Source organism: Ochotona curzoniae, unplaced genomic scaffold, assembly GCF_017591425.1.
Source record: "Ochotona curzoniae isolate NIBS_2020 unplaced genomic scaffold, NIBS_Ocur_1.0 scaffold_4505, whole genome shotgun sequence".
Lineage (NCBI taxonomy): Eukaryota > Metazoa > Chordata > Mammalia > Lagomorpha > Ochotonidae > Ochotona > Ochotona curzoniae.
This window is the reverse complement of record NW_024467118.1, coordinates 28,598,646-28,616,125: the sequence shown is the minus strand read 5'-3', so window position 1 is coordinate 28,616,125 and position 17,480 is coordinate 28,598,646. Positions and strand designations below refer to the sequence as shown.

Sequence of the window (17,480 nt, the reverse complement as noted above, 5' to 3'; positions counted from 1 at the left end):
TTGATGTGCTAAACTGCTTCCTACCCAAAGCTTGCAGAAAGAAAAAGTACAGAAACAAGTGATGCTATTGAAAGAGGGTTTTCAACCACAAACCAATCCTGCTTATCTGGTGATAAGTATGAAAGAGAATTCAGACATGGATTCTGACCCACAGGAATGGGTGCACATGATGTCTGCCATGGACAAAGATGGAAGCATTTATCATATCCTTGAGCTAATGTTTTGTTAATATGTTCTTCTTGATCTGCTTTCTTCCAAATGCAAACAGAGGATTAAACTTCCTTGGAAATGCATTACTGTCTTTATAAATATATACATCCTCCAGATGCCTTCTTCCATTCTTCCAAAGATTACAGTTGGAATTTTTTTACATCTATTTTTTTCATCTCTTTATTTCTTAGAAAAAAATTAACGAAGACTCAATTGCTTCTAGTCTACTTCTCCCTGTTATCATCTTTCCCTATTTTTCCATTAGAAGTGAAAAGGTTCTAGGTTCTACCCATCTCACTTCATTCAGGTGTCCATAAATCTAAGTAGAATTGTAATCTAGTGGTGGAAGAGGCAACCAAAAACCACTAGGAATGAAAGGACAATGTAAGTCAAAAGGTAATTTCATAAAGTTGTTTAAAAAAAACTAGCATGAAAAAGGTGAAACGTAGAATTTCCTAGAGTGGCAATTTGGTGCTGCAATTAAAGATGCACGCTGGTATGAGTCCTGCCTGCCTCTGTCTCCAGTGCCTGTTCAGGCACACCCTGGAAGATTGCAGGTGATGGCTCAGGCCCTTGGGTTCTTGGCATCCACACTGGAGGCTGAGTTCCAGGGCCCTGGCTTTGGCCTGGCCCACCTGGGGCTGTTACAGGCATTCTTGGAATAAACCCGCATATGATTTTGTCTCTTCCTGCCTTTCACATAATATGAAATAATTAAAATAAAAGGTGCAGTTTTCTCATTGTCACACCAGGAAAAGTACTTACGGAAGGAAAAAGAGGTTTAAATCAGGGGATCTGCTGGAAACTTTTAAAAAGGGAAAAATCTGGACATAAAGTCAAAGCCAGCAGCGAGACTGTGAGTGAAGAGAGAGAGGTAATGAGATTCCTCCTTGGAGGAAGAGCCTCAGAGAGTAGACCATCCTTCAGGGGAGACAGTTCATAATTCCCGGAGAGCCTATTTTATTGTTTAGAGGCTACGTTCAGAGGAAAGGCAAATTCTGCAAGGTGAAGTCAATGAAATCAGCTATGTTTTATCAGTAGCCACAGGCTGGGAATCTGCCTGCTAATACATACTTGATAAAATTGGCTAGCTGATAGAACAATGTATACAAATTATTGATAACAAGGTAAACCGCAGGAGGCAATGACCTCAACTGTCCCAAGGGTAAGGAATAATTACAACCTCGGTCTGAACAAATAGGATCCTAGGCACAGTTATAAAAATATTGATTGAAAATCTTCAACATAGGCCTGGGGTGTAGGACAACCTTTATCACGTCCACCACATATCCCTGCATCTTGGTTTGAACTTCTAAGTCAGATAAATTCCTTTAGGAAATTGCCACGTAGTTTGATGTAAATGGATTTGATGATATTACATGATTTTAAGAATTATTTACATTTCTGAAAGTTGAACAAGTTACTTGATCTGTGTTGATTGCTACATGTAACCCAATGACACTAAATTATTTTTTATTCCAGAAAGATAAAATCAGAATAAAGTTTGGCTGATGAGAATAAGTGCATCATTTAAAATTTTAAATCTTTCAAAGTTTCTGGAGGGTAAAATTTTTTTTAAAAATTGAAAATTTAAAATGGCTAGAAATTTTACAACTATTATCTTCCCAATCTATGTCATTTTCATAAAGACACTGAAATACCAGCAAGCTAAAGGATCTACCCCATTAATTATGAAAGTGGTCTGACTTGGTGTCATTATAAGAGCCAATGAAACTGAACACAACTTTTGTAAGGAAAGTCTCATTATTGCCAGTCCAAGGCTTCTATAGAGTGCTTTATTTCTCAAGTCTGTTCTCAAGAGTGTCTCTCCTAGGCCTGGACAATGAGAAAATTATCTTTGTAGCTAGAATGGCAAACACAAAGACAGGATGTGACAAACCGAGGTGAGTCATAACCACAAGGTTTATAATTGCTTAAAGAATAACAGTGTTCTGTTATTACCCAGAATGTTCTGTGCACAGCTTTGTGAGCTAATCCATTTCTCCTTTCCATTAAGCTCATGTTAGCTGGTTTTGAACTCAGGTCCAAGTGCAAAAGCCTTGGTTGACCGAAGTGTCTCAACACTACAACAGCTGACTAGACATCAACTCAACTGGTCCACCTGCAGGTAGATTCCTTGTCCATCATACACTCTGTGAGCCTGACAACATTCTCAGAGTAGCCCTTGGAATTTCTGCTATTAAACACCGCGGTGGGCAACTCCAGGACCACAGAGAGCATCCAAGTTCTTTCTTCAGCACAACGTGGTGGTGGACAGTGTGAGCTTGAGAACCTAGGTTCAACTGCATTACTCAGCTGTTCTGTGCCCCAGCAGGTTACTCAAGGTCACTCCCTAGCACGTGACTTTCTTACTTACAAAGTATAGACAATAGCAGTACCTACCCTATTTGGAAGATTAGATTTCTGTATGCTGAGCACTTAAAACAATGCCTGGAACATAGGAAGTGTTACACAAATGCACTATATCCATATATTGGTTATTATGAATTTTGAGAAAAGTAAACTGGAAGGAAGAGATATTTGAGACAACTACTCACTCAATTAACCATTACAATCCTCCATGCAAGAAATAAGGAGGGCAGAGACTGCAGAGAGGGGAACAGATCTGGGCGGTCCATGGCAGATGGTGCTGAGACCTGCTGTGGTTTTGTCCAGAGATGTGTATGGGTCTTGGCAGTTCTGCCCATCACCTACCTCTGATTTCTGACCACTCTGATAAAGCTCAGGCAGCTGCAGGAGGGTCTCTGCAGAAACATCCTTCTCCAAAACGCCATAAATGACGGGCGGGGCAGACGTGAAGAGGAGGTTAAAGAAGATCAAAACCCAATAGTCAGTCATAGAAGTTCCTGAAAACCCACAAAAGAACTGGTACCAGAAAAGGAGGTTCACATAGGCCTAGGGACACAAAGAGGAACATCGGGATCTTAGAAGCAGTAGCATGCTCTATGACCACACATTCTCTACACTTCCTGAGCGTGTGACCTCAGCCACTCAGCTGTGTCATGCACACAACGCAAGGCTACAACTCCTCGTGTAGCTTCTTCTTCTTCTTTTTTTGGTAAATATTATGTAATATATATATGCACACATGCTCTCAGAGCTCCTTACTTAGTAGGGGTTCTGCCCCTGTCCCAAGAGTCTTACAGATCATTCCTTTAATCGTCAGAACAATTTGAGGGTAACTTTCCATTTTACAGATGAGGAAACCAAGAGGGATGAACTGAATGTTTATGCCTGTGTAAAATTTGCATGTTGAACTTCTAGTCCTCAATGGGATTCTATCAGCAGACAGGGCCTTAAACTACCAGCAGTGCTGGAATCCCATATGGGTGTTGGTTTGAGTCCTGGAAGCTCCGTGCTTCTGGCCTATAAAAACTGAGGAGGATGGCTCAATCCTTGGGTCCCTGAACCCAGATGGCAGACCTGGAAGAAGCTTCTGCCTACTGGCTTTGGACAGGTCAAGCTTCAGCTGGGGAGTGAACCAGTGGATGGAAGATCTCTTTCTCTGTCTCTCCTCACTCTGTAACTCTACTTTTCCAATAAAGAATAAATAAATCTTGGAAAACAGTGCAAAAATGATTGGGTCATTGTGGTAGAGCATTCATGAATGGGATTAGTGCCCTTCTAGAAGGACTCAGAGAACTGTTGCTCACTTCTACTGTTTGAGATACAGTGAGATGCCTGCTGCAGCAGCACCTGACCATGACGACACTTAGACTGCACATTTCCAGCTTACAGAGTCATGAGTAATAAATTCCCTTTGTTTATAAGCCAACCACCTGCGTTGCTTTGCTGCAGCAGTCAGAATGGAGTAAGACACTGCGGGGTCAGGGAAGCTGAGGGACTCATTGAAAACAATCCAACTAATAAGTGGCAGAGCCTATGTCCAAGCAAAGTTACGTAAGCCCCACATGAAGGCGACGTAGCCTAGTGCTGACACAGAGCCAGCACGCCCAGACGTCCATTCGCTGGCAATCTGGACTCATAGTCACTGCTAGTGACATGGAACTGTGCCAGTGGATAGTCCAGACATCCCATCTGGCCTGGGTCTGAGGCTATATGATGGCCATGCTAAAACTGAGCCAGACTCAAGGAAATCTGGCCAGCTGTTCATCCTAGAGGGTAAGCCCGTACAGCCTACATTGTTTCCTTCAGTATTTTGTTTCAAAGTCTACAAGCAAAAACTCCAGGCTCTCAAGGCCCGTGGTGCACTAGACCTAGATTCAGGAGGTTGCGTCTTAAGGTCTGGGGATGATTCTTATTGACTGACTTGAGGCTACTTTTCTAACCTCTCTTAATGAATAATCCTCTGTAAAATGACAATTGTATCATCAGGGCATAGGATCAAGGTTAAGTCAGAGAGGCCAGTGTTGTGGTACAACAAGTTCAGCCACAGCTTGTGATGCTGGCACTCTGTATGCGTGCCAGTTTAAGTCCCAGCTCCCTGCTAATGCTCCTGGGAAGGCAGCAGAATATGACCCAAATCCTTAGTCCCTGCCCTCCTTGTGTGAGACCTGGATGGACTGTGCTTTTTCATTGGCCCAGCTTTGGCTATTGTAGCCATTTACAGTGAATTAGCAAATGGAAGAGTGTACCCCCGCCCTACCCCGACTTTCAAATAAATATTTAATAAAACATCTACATGTAAACTGACTGATAAATGTTAAATTACTGTTATTGGTGGCTTTATGGATACACTAGAATACCTCAGGACAAAGGCATAACATACAATATTTTATGATAGAGTAACCCTGGACGTGCATCTTAAACAGCCCCTGAATCTATCAGTTTGGGATATATGTAGTTTGCAGTACTATTCTCAGATGAAAATTTATCTTCCTTGTGTTTCAAGGGTTGTCAAACACCCATGGTTCTAGAAAGATAAGCTACTTGACTTCTAGTCCTTGGCTCTCTCTCCAGAGTTTGTAAAACATTCATTATTTAGTTAGGTAAATCAGAGGTTTAAATGGAGCTTGGAAAATATCAAGATCAGAAGCCATCCCAAGGATTGCAGATCACAGACTCAGGGGTCCCAATGCCCTCATGTGCCCTCCTGCCCCAGCCAAGAAGCGGTGGCACCTTTACCCTAATCCTAGTGTCTCATAACATCAGCTTTAGCTCAGGGTTAAAAGGAGGAGTGTGGGAGTAGACTGCATCAAAACAAAGAAGGTGGAAAAATGAAAAGGTTTTTAAAACAAAATCTGGGAGAGGGTTTCTTTTTAATTCATTGATAAAGTCCAACATTTTATATTACCAGCCACAGCTTTCTCCAGAGTTACCCAATCAGGCAGAGACACTAGATATTTCAAATATTTTCATAAAGTATCTTCTGAGTGTTATTAAACTCTAAGCGTGACCACTCTAACAGGTGATCAGAATTTCCTGAACAAAGTTCATTGTGCTGCAGGGAAAAAAAGGTGTCCCTGGTGACTACACAAACACTGTATCTACACACACTTGGGATACCTAGAAATTAAGTAATTTTCTTCCCTACATATGGCATTTCAATTAAGTAGTACAAATTTTGGGTTAGTACTAACATTATGTACTGACTTTAAGTACTATGAATAATTTGGCTCAAAAAATCATAATACATTAACATCATCATCCCAACTAAGAGAGATTTAAGTCATTCAATCCATGATTGATGGTAACATCCATGATTTCCTAAAAAGAAGGCTATATTTAAGTGAAATTTAACTGGAGATTAGTAGGTAGGACTTCTAATAAATTTCTGTCATTTTAAGAATTATGTAGTCAAAGTAATGTTACTTTATCAAATAACTACTAAGCGCAAATAGGTTGTACGTTCCTACTAGAGACTTCCTGCATTTGAATGTGAATCAATTACATAGTAAGACATTCTATTAAGTTTTCCTGTATACACATGTCTTCTGTATGTTACAGAGGACATCAATTTGGGGACAGTAGAAATTTTTTTGGTAATTCCAGCAAATGGATGCTAATCTTTTCATTTGCATTGGCACCATTAAACACCTGCTAATTCTGCTTGTCACAATCTTTTTATGGAAGATTAAAAATTGGATTTTAAATCAAGACCTAAGTAAATTTACATGCATCAGGAGTAGAAAATGCTTGCAGATGGATAACCCTAGGAATTTCCTGTCAGCAAATATGTTTCCTGAAACATAGCCTATTCCAAGACTGCAGGACTGTTCGTGACTGCAGCCAAGAAAACACTCAGCAGAATGAGCTAGCTCAGGACTCTTCCTCTTCACCCCTCATGCTAAGAGGGATTGACAGGTGGGAAGGGGAGAGGGCATAGTCTTGGAATTACATACCACATTCTTATAGAAAAAGTAGAGAATCATGTTGGAAAGTCGAGTGTAACACCAGTGCCCGTGGACCAGAAGGAGCTTGCTGAGGTGTCTGAACTGAGAAATGGCGAAGTCGCTGGCCATCACTGCCTGCAGAGGCAATGGGGCAGAACACCACTCTGAGCAATCAGACGTGCTGGAATAGACCCAGCATGATCATCACCCCACTCCAATTAGACAAAGGTCTCACCAAAACTCGACCATGCAGATGAAAACAAAGAACACAGACAGAACCACAAAACAGCAGCAACAGTATCACCAAAATTCATGAATACCGGAACCTTAACAGAATACCTGGAATTATCACTTGGCTATTGAATATGATCTCATGAAGTAAGACTTTTCTCTGGTTCCAAGCCTGGGATCTCACTCAAAGGGCTTTCCTTACAAAGCAGCCTCATAGTAATGTGCTGTGCAATACAATGTGCAGTCACTTCTCAAGGAGAGAGTATTAAATAGTCCTGATTTCACACACATTTGTATAATGTGTCATTCAAGGAGGTACTGTAATTTCTCATCTTTAATAGAGATGGTAACCAACAGACTTGGGTTCTGCAACACATCTGGAAGACCTGGATGGAATTCCTGGCTCCTGGCTTCAGCCTGCTCCTTTCCTGGCTGCTGTAAATCATTTGGTGTGATGAGTCAGTGGATGGAAGAACTCTTGCTTGCTCTGTATCTCTCCTCCTTTCCCTGTGACTCTCCCAGATACATTTAAAAAAAGAATTTCAGTAGCTATTTAAGAACTCCAACAGAGTAAATTACCATGTTCTAGATAAGCTTAATGGCTTAAAATGAACAAGGGACCCATACAGATAAAATGACCCAGCAAAATGCCAAAACAGTCATCCAGTTAAAAGACAACCAGTGAATTAATGAATAAGTTTCCTGGCTTCTACTTCTGGCTGACCACATGCAGCCTTATAACACTGCAGACACTTTAACCAAAGAGAAGGCTATGCTCGAACAGGCAGGTCAAGTTTATGGTGCTTGGGTGCCCGACATGTACTTACCTGCATGCCTTCTTGACCTGAAACACCTATCCCAATGTCTGCCACTTGTATCATGCTGACGTCATTGGCACCATCACCTTCATGAGGCAGAAGAAAAGCAATAAACATACAAAGAGCAAACAAAGATGCCGACTTTGCCAATCAGAATGGGCTGCTAAGGGAATAAGTTCTTCCAAGCTTGCTGCATTTCTACAAGGTCCCAGAAGCTAGCCAAGCAGAAGTGTGGCTTCCCATTGCCAACAGAAAAATTTCATACTAATTCTGCCTTAAAATCTCTCTTGCTGTGGGAGCTGTGTGCACTGGTTACCCTCTCGCATGTCATCTATGCTATTTTCAACTCTCCAGGTACATTCTTTTCCTTCTAGCCACCACACAGGTTGTTTCTCTGCCTTTCCCTACATCATTTTCTCTGGGAATTCCTTCTCATAATCCTTGCAAACCAGATGCCTTTCCCTTGGCCCCGGCATCACTCTGGGTAGCTCTGCCATCCTTTCCTGCTATCCTTGCTGCAGAAGGATGTATGATCTACTTCAACATCAACAGCATCTTAAGAAGAGCAACTAGATAGGCGGATGCTGGTAATGATTTTGTTTTCTACTATAAGAGAACACTAACCATTCACCTAGTTTATTAAATGCTAACCACTAATTAGCTATTTTCTGGTCATAGTTTCCGACTTTCCCTTTGCAACTCTGAGTTGACCCTCTTACTGATGGACAGGAAACGAACTCAGGCCTGAAGAGTCTGCATTTTCAGTTCCTTGATCTCAGTCGTCAATACATTAAGTGCATGACTCATGATACAATTGTAAAATCCAGGGATTCTAGCTTCAGAGACAAGTAGATGAAGGGGCTTGAAGATTTGCTTTCATTGTTCATTCAACAAAACCACTGAAGAACATGTCACTTCCCTCACTAGTACAGTGTTTAGAACTCTATCTCGTAGACCTTGTCTCATTTACACTCTTTATTCTCACAACATCTTATAGACGTATATGATTTGTACATTCCTATGTATATCTAGCTAATTCCCCACTGCCAAATTCTAAACTTTCATTCTAGCTGCCTACTTGATGTTCTTGCTAGATATTTAATGGGCTGACCAAACTTGACAAATATCAAATGCAACTCTTGATTCCCTCAGCCTCCATTTTGGTAAATGACAGCTGTGTTCCTTCTGTTCTTAGATAAAGCTTTGAACATTCCCTTTCAATGCACTTTCCCTCACATCTAATTCATCTGCAAATGTCACTGGCTCCTTCTCTACACCGTGTCAATTACCTGGCCATGTTCCACCACTCTCCTTCCTCGAATCTGGGCTATGAAATTTTTCTTTTTTTCTTTTTTTTAACTATTTCAATAATAGTTCTAACCTCCTAACTTGTTTCCTTGCTTAGTTTTTTCTTTTTTTTTTTTTTTTTTACAACCCAACAGTTACTCTCACACAGCCAGCAAGGTGGTTCTTTTCAACTAAATATAGAACACTTCTCATCTCTGCTCAAAGTCTCCCACTTGCTTCCCATCTCTTCAGATAAAAGTCTGAACTCTACAATGGCCTGCAAGACCTGTGTGACCTGTCAACCTCTCTCACTGTAGTCAAGTCTCGTCTTCACACCATCTGCTTTGGTTTCAACCCACTGAGCACATCTACTCTTTGATTTTCACTTGGCTCTCAGCCATAAATGTTCTCCACACTTGTGACTTTTTTTTCCAATTCCCTAAATCTCTATTCTGACAGCTTTGGCAAGGAAACCTTCTCTGAAAACTAACTTTAAAATCACCCCCATCTCCCTTTCCCCAGAGTGCTCGACCCCCCTTACTCTGCTTGGCTTTTCAAAAAACATTTGTCACTATAGACTATCTTCCGTGTTTCTGTTTTTTGCCATTTCTTACTAAATGTCAGCTCCTTAAGAAGAGGTATTTTGTTAGGTTTATATCTTCATTGCCTAGGAAAATAGGTAGGACAAAGATGACACATTTGTTGAAAGCCTAAACCCGTGAATTAATTGTTCCGATGTCTGCTTTTAATATTTCCCAAGTTAAAACTGCTGGATTTTTAATTTTACTTTTGTGATAAAGTATGTCACTTCATGTGGTTGATCTGGGGGCATAACCTGCAACCCTGGAAGTCCTGACTATATTATGGTGGTTATGTTCACAATAAGTGATCAAACGTGTGAGGGAGAGAAAATAGGAAATAAAGGGGGGAAAAAAGGGCAGGGGAAACAGAGTAGGAAAAAAGTGCCAATAATAGACCAAAGGACTGGATGCTGGTGTGGCGGGGAAGGGTGTTCCAGTCCCCACTCACCAATAGCCAGGGTCAACACTTGAAGACGATTGCGCACCAGTTTCACCACCTCGCTTTTCTGTAGGGGTGTAGCACGGCAGCAGATCACAGCTTGACACCAAGCGGTCAGCTCCAGGAACTGCCTTTGCAGATTCTCCTGCAGGGCAAACTCCAGGGTTTTCCCAGTGATGATGAGCCCAGCCCGTGGGCCCGAGTCCTTGGGGGAGCTGGGCTGTGGTAGATCTTCCTGCAGTGATGCCTGCTCGCGACAGCCTGTGCTTTTGCTTTGAAGTTCTTTCAGAATTGTGCTCATCAGCATCTCACAGGCATCCTGGAAACAAGAGGCAAAGGTGAGTCTTCGGGTGCTCCCGGTGGCCAGAGCTGACTGCATCTACCATTCTTTAGCAATTCCTTTCTCAAGGCAACTTTGGGAGAGAATCGTCCATGACTTCACAGACTTCACAGCTCTTCTTCCTAGTGTCCTGGGTGTCTGTGCGGAAGGGTTAAACAGATGGGAGGACCTTTGGCCCAATTCAACAGTTCTTAAAGGCGGGAGAATTTACGTAGTTTACCAACTCAGCCATGGTCCTATAGTGTCCTATAGTCTCATTCGGCCATTTGTGAACTGACTTTAGGTAAATTTCATGGCGTTGCTGAACTTCCACAATCTCACCAAAAAACGAACTAGTATCTCCATCATAACAGGAGCGATCTTCAGAAAGCCCACAAACACGTATCCTGAGACCACCATGGAGGATTTCAACGTGTTTTTGCATGTGCCTTTTAATTCCATTTAATGCCATTGTGTTTTATTTCCTGACATGTACCTGTAACCCTACCTGCAACCTACACTCACAGAGCTCGGTGGTCATCAGCTGACAACTGCAGAGCAACGCGAATCATGTATGCCTGAATGATGGGATGCACATGTGACCAGCTGGAGCTGAACAAGGTGGGGCTGAGCCTTGTGTGCCAGCTCTCACACTGCCAAGTGCCCTTAATGCTGCCGCCCTTCTGAATGCATGGTGTTGGCATCTTTCTGATTCTTGTGGAGTTCTGCCATTTGAGATGACTCCCAGGCGCGGTGCTACAGCGCTGCATCGTGGTGTTAAGCACAGGCAGCTATCCCGTGATGAAGCTAATCAGCTTTGTTCAGGCATGAGTTATGGTATTGTTGGCTGTGACTTTAATATTAATGGATTACTAACGTGTCAAATAAGAGGTCTTTAAGTAGAAAACACACAAAACAAGCTTATGTATTGATTGTTTGGCAGAGTGGCTTACAGGAACCTAACATCTCCCTGAGCAGCAATGGCCAGTGTTCACTCAGATTTCAAGGCAATTCTACCAAGCAAAACACACACGAGAACTGAATATACACACACACACACACATATCATACAATACAAAAAGCATACTGGGACTTAGCTTATGACGTGCTTCCTGAGTAGCTATATCTGTTTGGAGTATCAGGATATGAAATGGGGACAATTCATCTGCTCTGTTTGCTGGTTAAAATTACCAAATGAATTCATGTATAAAAAGTTACTAATTACTCGATAGAAATTTAGACGAAATTCTGAAAAAATAACCTTAAAAATTAAATGATTTCTGGATGGTCTTTTTATATTAATGTAGTAGGTAATTCAGGAAGTGGTTATAGTAAAAGAGAGAATTGAAAAAAAATTGTGAGAAGGGAAATCAAATGTTGTATATGAGAGCTATACTTAACAATGCAATCTATAAATTTAGGAACAAACATAAATTTATAGGAGCTGATGGGGTGATATTTTAGGTTAATCTTCCACCTGCTAACACCTGCATCCCATATGGGCATTGGTTTATGTCCCAGCTGCTCTATTTCTAATCCAGCTCTCTGCATTTGGACTGAAAAAGCAGGTGAGAACAGCCCAAAGCCTTGAGATCTGTACCTGTGGGAGACCAGGAAGGAGCTCCTGGCTCCTGGCTTTGGACTGGCTCAGCAGTGGCTGTTGTAGTCACTTGGGGAGTGAACCAGAAGATGGAAGACCCTTCTGTCTCTGTCTGTCACTCCACCTCCAAAATAAATAAAAATTTTACATACCCCAATTCATAAAGCTGACACAATCGCAATAGCTCCAGACTTTCTAGTGGCTGTCAGGCAGCCCCCTTGTACTGTGGGAAATTCCCTCCATAAATGACAAATTTCACTCCACCACCTTCAAGTCCCTTTTTAATTCCTAGTGGCTCCCAAGGGCTGGGACATGCGAAGAGCTTTCAATACCAGAGGCTCAGCCTCCGCATGCCTGGCGTTTTACATCCTTGGACTCGAGTCATCACACAACTAAATTAAATCATGTTCTAGTTAGGTCTCTGGAAATGTCACGCTGTGGCGTTGCTTTGATAGCAAAACAACATTATCCACAGTAGCACTCAGCCGATACAGCCCGGACAGGCAGTTTTAAAAGCTCTTAAAGTACACACTGAAACGTTTCTCAATCCTATTGACTTTACATCAAACACCAGCAATTGATTACTTTCGACTTTTTACATGTGCACAGAATCCCCGTGTCCGCTTAGCCACCAAGCACTGAAGCCAGCCGTGCGTGTTTTCTCACCAAATGTCCACACGCATCACATTCGTCACAGCTGAGGGGGAAGAGGTGAGAAGGATATTACCTCCCAGGACCACACCCCTGCCCAGCTTCAGCCCAGGCACTGTTACCAGCCAGGCAGACCACAGCCTTTTGGAAAACATGACTTTCTATTCACATACTTTATTTATATGAAAGGCAGAGTGACAGAGAGCTCCCCCTGGCTGGGCCAGGCCAAAGCCGGGCGTGAGGATCCTAATTCAGGCTTCCCAAACTGGTAAGCCCAAGGACACAAACCTCTCGGGAACAGGTGTGTCCTGAGAATCAATGGCTTTGCCAAATGTCCTTTTGAGTGACTGAGATTTTGCATGGTACTGACAGGGGCTGGCGGTGGCCATTCCTTATCCCAGGGAGGCATTTGGTATAGCAATGAAGACTCCTGTGTCCGCCTCGGGGCACTGGGGACAATGCCCACCTCCAGCTCCTGCATCCAGCTGGAAAAGAGACTGTGCACCAACAATGACTGTGCATACTGGGTTCCCTGCCACCCAGGTAGGACACCTGGATTGAGGTCCTGGCTCCCAGTCCTGAAGAAGGCATTCGAAGAGTGCACTAGAATATGGGAGCTCTCTCCCTGCTCATCTGTCCTTTTGCCTTTAGAATAAAGACATTCTTTTTTTCTTTCTTTTCTTTTTTCCCTTTTCCTTCAAGAGTAGTTCTCCCCTTCCTTAAGTCTTTGAAATTTTTGGTGTCTTTAGGAGCACTACCCACAATTCGCCACAAGAGGGCATAATTATCCTGACAGCCTATTTTTAGAACCTCCAACAACTATTAGTTTACCCACTTGATATCAACAGAAATGATAAATTCCTCGCAACTTTAAAGGGAGGTAAATTTCTTCCTCAGCATTTAATGAACTTTGTTATTTTGTCCTAAGTTCCGTCAAATCCCCAGAATATCAATGTAGTGGAAAAGAAAAAAAAAATTATCCCCACTGCCCCCACCTCCATGAGAAAGCAATGATTTCCCTGAAGCATGACTTTTTCATCAAACTTTCAGAATTTTGGTCTCCCAAGCACAAGTGAATTTGCTGGACAGAATAAACAATCAGTAAGAAGCTAAAGGGTGCTAGTTTTCTTTCTTCTCACATGCATCAGATTCCAAACGTGCCTTTGGCTTTGAGAATGCAAAGGACCTGATCTAACCTCCTCATACTTACTTTGGTCTCAGTATTGAGGATAAAGAGCTTATCCTCTGGCTCCAGTAGTTTGCACGCGTAAGCGATATTGATAGCTGTCTCCTGCTTGTCCCCTGTCAGCATCCAGATCTTGATGCCAGCTTTGTGCAGGGCTTCTATGGACTCAGGCACACCCTCCTGCAGACGGTCCTCGATGCCAGTAGCACCTGCAAGGCAATCAAAGTGAACAGTACTTTTCCAAACCAGCTGGGAATCACCCTGGCCTTTGGCTCAAACCTGACCCACACCATCCCTCCAGAAGCTTCTGGAAATCCAACTGAGGCATGAAGACCCACACCAACATCATACACAAAGTATATTTGTGTAAGGGAGCTTCCGGGGTTAATGATTTGCTCAAACTTACTTGTTCCTCTTTGGTTAGCTTACTGACCTATAATCTAAAGGGGTTTGATTCAATTAAGCTATCTTGTTCTACAGCTTTATTTTATAGTACTCGCAAGGACGAGCTCAGGTTGTTAGCTAATGTTCTTAATAGAACATTAATGCCTATTTGTAATGCCTTTTCATAACCTAAGCCCCCGATTTCCTTTCCTGAAGCAACTGGGGGTCAAATTTTGGAATTTAAAAGTTGTTTAGATTTTTAACAAAAACAATATGACATATAACCCATATTTTACAATCCTTGATAATAAACTATATCAATGTTTCTGTGGGAATTAGGATAAAAAGACTACAAATAATCTTACACCAAGGTGTACCTAGTCTTATTGCCCACTGGGTTGTAGCACTACATTCATGGAACATTTTTTCATTTGGAAATTACAGAAGAGAAATTGTAGCCCTATACTTAGACTGTCACAAAGAAATTGAGAGTAAGCATTTTTACACTAGTTGCTAGCAAATCAGGTCCCTGAATTTTTCCCTAATTCATAAAAGAAGCTCAGAAGCTGGTTGCTTCAAGCGTTAGTCCTTATACAAGGGGACTACTGGAACTTCCTGGAAAATAGAAACAGAAGACTTTGGTACCAAACATTAACAACCCATGCCTGTGTGGTATCCGCAGAAAGTTTGGGAAATACATGTTGAGAAAAAATATGCACAGATCTCAAGATTATTTGGCACCAAAAAATAAATGTTTGACTACATTTTCATAAACTTTTGGATGCATTTTAGAAGATCCATCTCCAAGCTGTTAGGCAGTGGTTTTGAGGGTTAGTTGGGAGCTTTGGACAATCCCAGTATCCAGTTCATAAAGTAGATCGGTTGAACCAGAATCCATAGCGAGAGGCTGTATTTTGATTGACACATAATATGTATAGATGCTTATTTGAAACATTCGGTTAAGGTGCTATGATCACATCAAGGTAATGAATATTTCTGAATCCTCAGTTACTATTGCTCTCTGTTGGAAATCTGCAGGAGTGACTTGTCTTTATATGCATCATTTACATACTACAGAACACGCACAGCTGACTCCTCTTCTCTGACCTTGAGTGCAGGTCACCTAACCTATGGCCAGGCTCCCTCCTCCACCCCTTCCCCAACCCTCTGATCTCTAGTCCACTCATCGTCGCCTTCTGAGATTTTCCCCTTCAGCTTCTGTAAATACGTGAGAACATGTGGTTCTTAATGTTCTCTACAGGCCCCAGAAGTGTTGTTTTTTTTTTTTTTTAATCTCTCCAGATGATTCGAGCCTGCAGCTCAACCTGAGACAATAGTGATCAGGTTTGAAGGTTGGATGAGTTCAGAAGTGAGAGGAGATGGATAAATCTCATTGGTGTAGGTGCAGAATTAAAAAATAAAGAGAGACGCTGGGTCCAGGTAGACCTGCGTTTCCTGTTTGGTTAGTTAGTAACTAATTGTCAGTATGTGACCTTGAGCAAGTCATTGAACTGCACCATGCCCTGAATTTCCACTCAATAAAACGGAAATTTGTTGTGAAGATGAATTAGAAAAACCATCCTGAGTGCATAATCTGATGACTTGGATGAAACTCTGCGTTTCTTCTCCAACTTTGGTCTTTATTTGCCTTTGTACTCTAAGCACTGGAGTTTTAAATAATATTTTAAGAGTGGCCACCATCCAATAACAAATGAAGTTGAGTTCACTTCCGTGGAAAACAGAGAGGAAAGGACTTCCATCTGGCTGCAGTGTAACTGTGCAAGGTAAGCGGAACCACAAATATTTAATGGGAAAAAAGAGGCACGGGTGTGCGACTTACTGCAAGCAACCCGGTGTTGCTCACAACTCCTCATTCAGGCTGACTCGCACGATCTACCTACCAAGTAATGTCAGTTTGTTCTCCAGCCTCACGGCAGATTCCGTGAGTAGCTCTTCCCTGTTGTCAATGCTGGTTTCAGCTAAGAAATGATCCCGCAGCCACTCTGCGTATTCGCTGTCACTCATGACCTGTGGGAAGAGGAAGAGAAACAACCAAAAACAGTTACGAGGCAGCTCATATGATCCTGCAAGATCCTAACATTTGGTTTTGGTTTTTAGCAAGATATTAAGCCAACAGCTCGTTTCAGCGGTTTCTTCCCCTGGGCTCACGTATGCCAGATCTATAGCCTACACCATCTAAGCATGAGTTTTCCAAACTTTGTGTCAAGACGGTTAATGGTCATGATGGATGGCTGCTGCGGCTCACTGTCTCCTGGGGATTCTAGGCACCATTCACAGTGAAAGGGCGCCTGTCTAATTAGGCCAGGGCATATGAAGTTGGGAGAGACCTCCCGTTAGTAGCTGATCCAGTGTCTTCTGCTGGTGTGGCTGAGAAGGCAGTGTGAGGACTTTCGGGGATTCCGCAACTAGCAGCTTCTTTGACATAATTGTACACTTCACTTGTAAGAGTAAAAAATAAAAATAAAAAAGAAAAGAAAGCAGCCCACATAGTGAGGCAAGAGAGTCTTATTCCAAATGCAAGTAGAATTCCTGAAGGGAGACTGAAGGCTGATTTTTTCCCTTGTCTTTGGGAGGAGGAAGGAATCCTCATTGTGGTTCCTATCAGGTAGGTTGGAGTGGAGGGGCGGAGCCTGTTTCGTTATCGCTCCTTATTTCCCATGAGGCACTTGAACATGATCTGATGGAACAGCTCTCTCAGTGGAGGGCTCACTCATCTGCAAAGGCAAGGTAGCTTTGCTCCTGACCTCTCCATGCTTCCCACAGTGCACAAGCGAGGCTGTTGGCCCTCGCTGCAGCTGGGTGACCGACACCCTTGGGTCTGTAACAGATCTCACTTTCTCTAACAGAGCATCCAAGGACTAGAATTTGAAAAAGAAATGAGGGGTTTTGTTGACAACATCCCTCAAACCATTTCTTGGAGCTCTTTCAATTTTTTCTTTTTTAATTCAGAAAGGATATTACTCTCCAGGGGGAAAAAAATTGATGCTGAGATATCGTAGAAGTTTACTGGAATTAAAAAGGCTCATGGAAAAAACATCAAGAACATGGAAGGGGAAGATGAAGGCCCGTTGCTGGCCTCATTCTCTTCAAAGACACCAGGAACAATATGACTGATTCCTGGGCAGAAGGAAGGAAGACCCGGGGACTTTTGATTCTGGCCGATTGTTTAGACACACTCTCACACAGGAAATGAGAGCGCAGATGTTTCTTAAAATGCATTTTCTGCAAACTTTCTGAAGAACCTTCGGAGATATGCATTTCTAAACAATTTGCACCAAACTAAACTTACCTTTTAATGCCACTTTCTTCCAAGTTTTTGGAGTCCCTCTCTCTACTAAAACATACAAGAACTTAGAGAACAGAGTTTTTAAGCACCATTCTCACAGTATATCATATGTAACAAAAACCCAACCTACTAACTGTGGAATAGAGAAGCCGT

General features: G+C 42.3%; 1 protein-coding gene across 1 annotated transcript in view; it reads right to left on the bottom strand.

The window, feature by feature from the left end:
* Positions 1-17,480, bottom strand: part of ATP10D (ATPase phospholipid transporting 10D (putative)) — an 86,368-nt gene that overhangs the window by 12,195 nt on the left and 56,693 nt on the right. Inside the window, exons 14-19 of the mRNA XM_040966357.1 lie at positions 15,922-16,048; positions 13,661-13,845; positions 9,890-10,199; positions 7,583-7,659; positions 6,534-6,659; positions 2,926-3,126 (exon numbers count right to left, since the gene is read on the bottom strand). Coding sequence (XP_040822291.1) covers positions 2,926-3,126; positions 6,534-6,659; positions 7,583-7,659; positions 9,890-10,199; positions 13,661-13,845; positions 15,922-16,048 — 1,026 coding nt within the window. The remainder of the gene's footprint in view (positions 1-2,925; positions 3,127-6,533; positions 6,660-7,582; positions 7,660-9,889; positions 10,200-13,660; positions 13,846-15,921; positions 16,049-17,480) is intronic.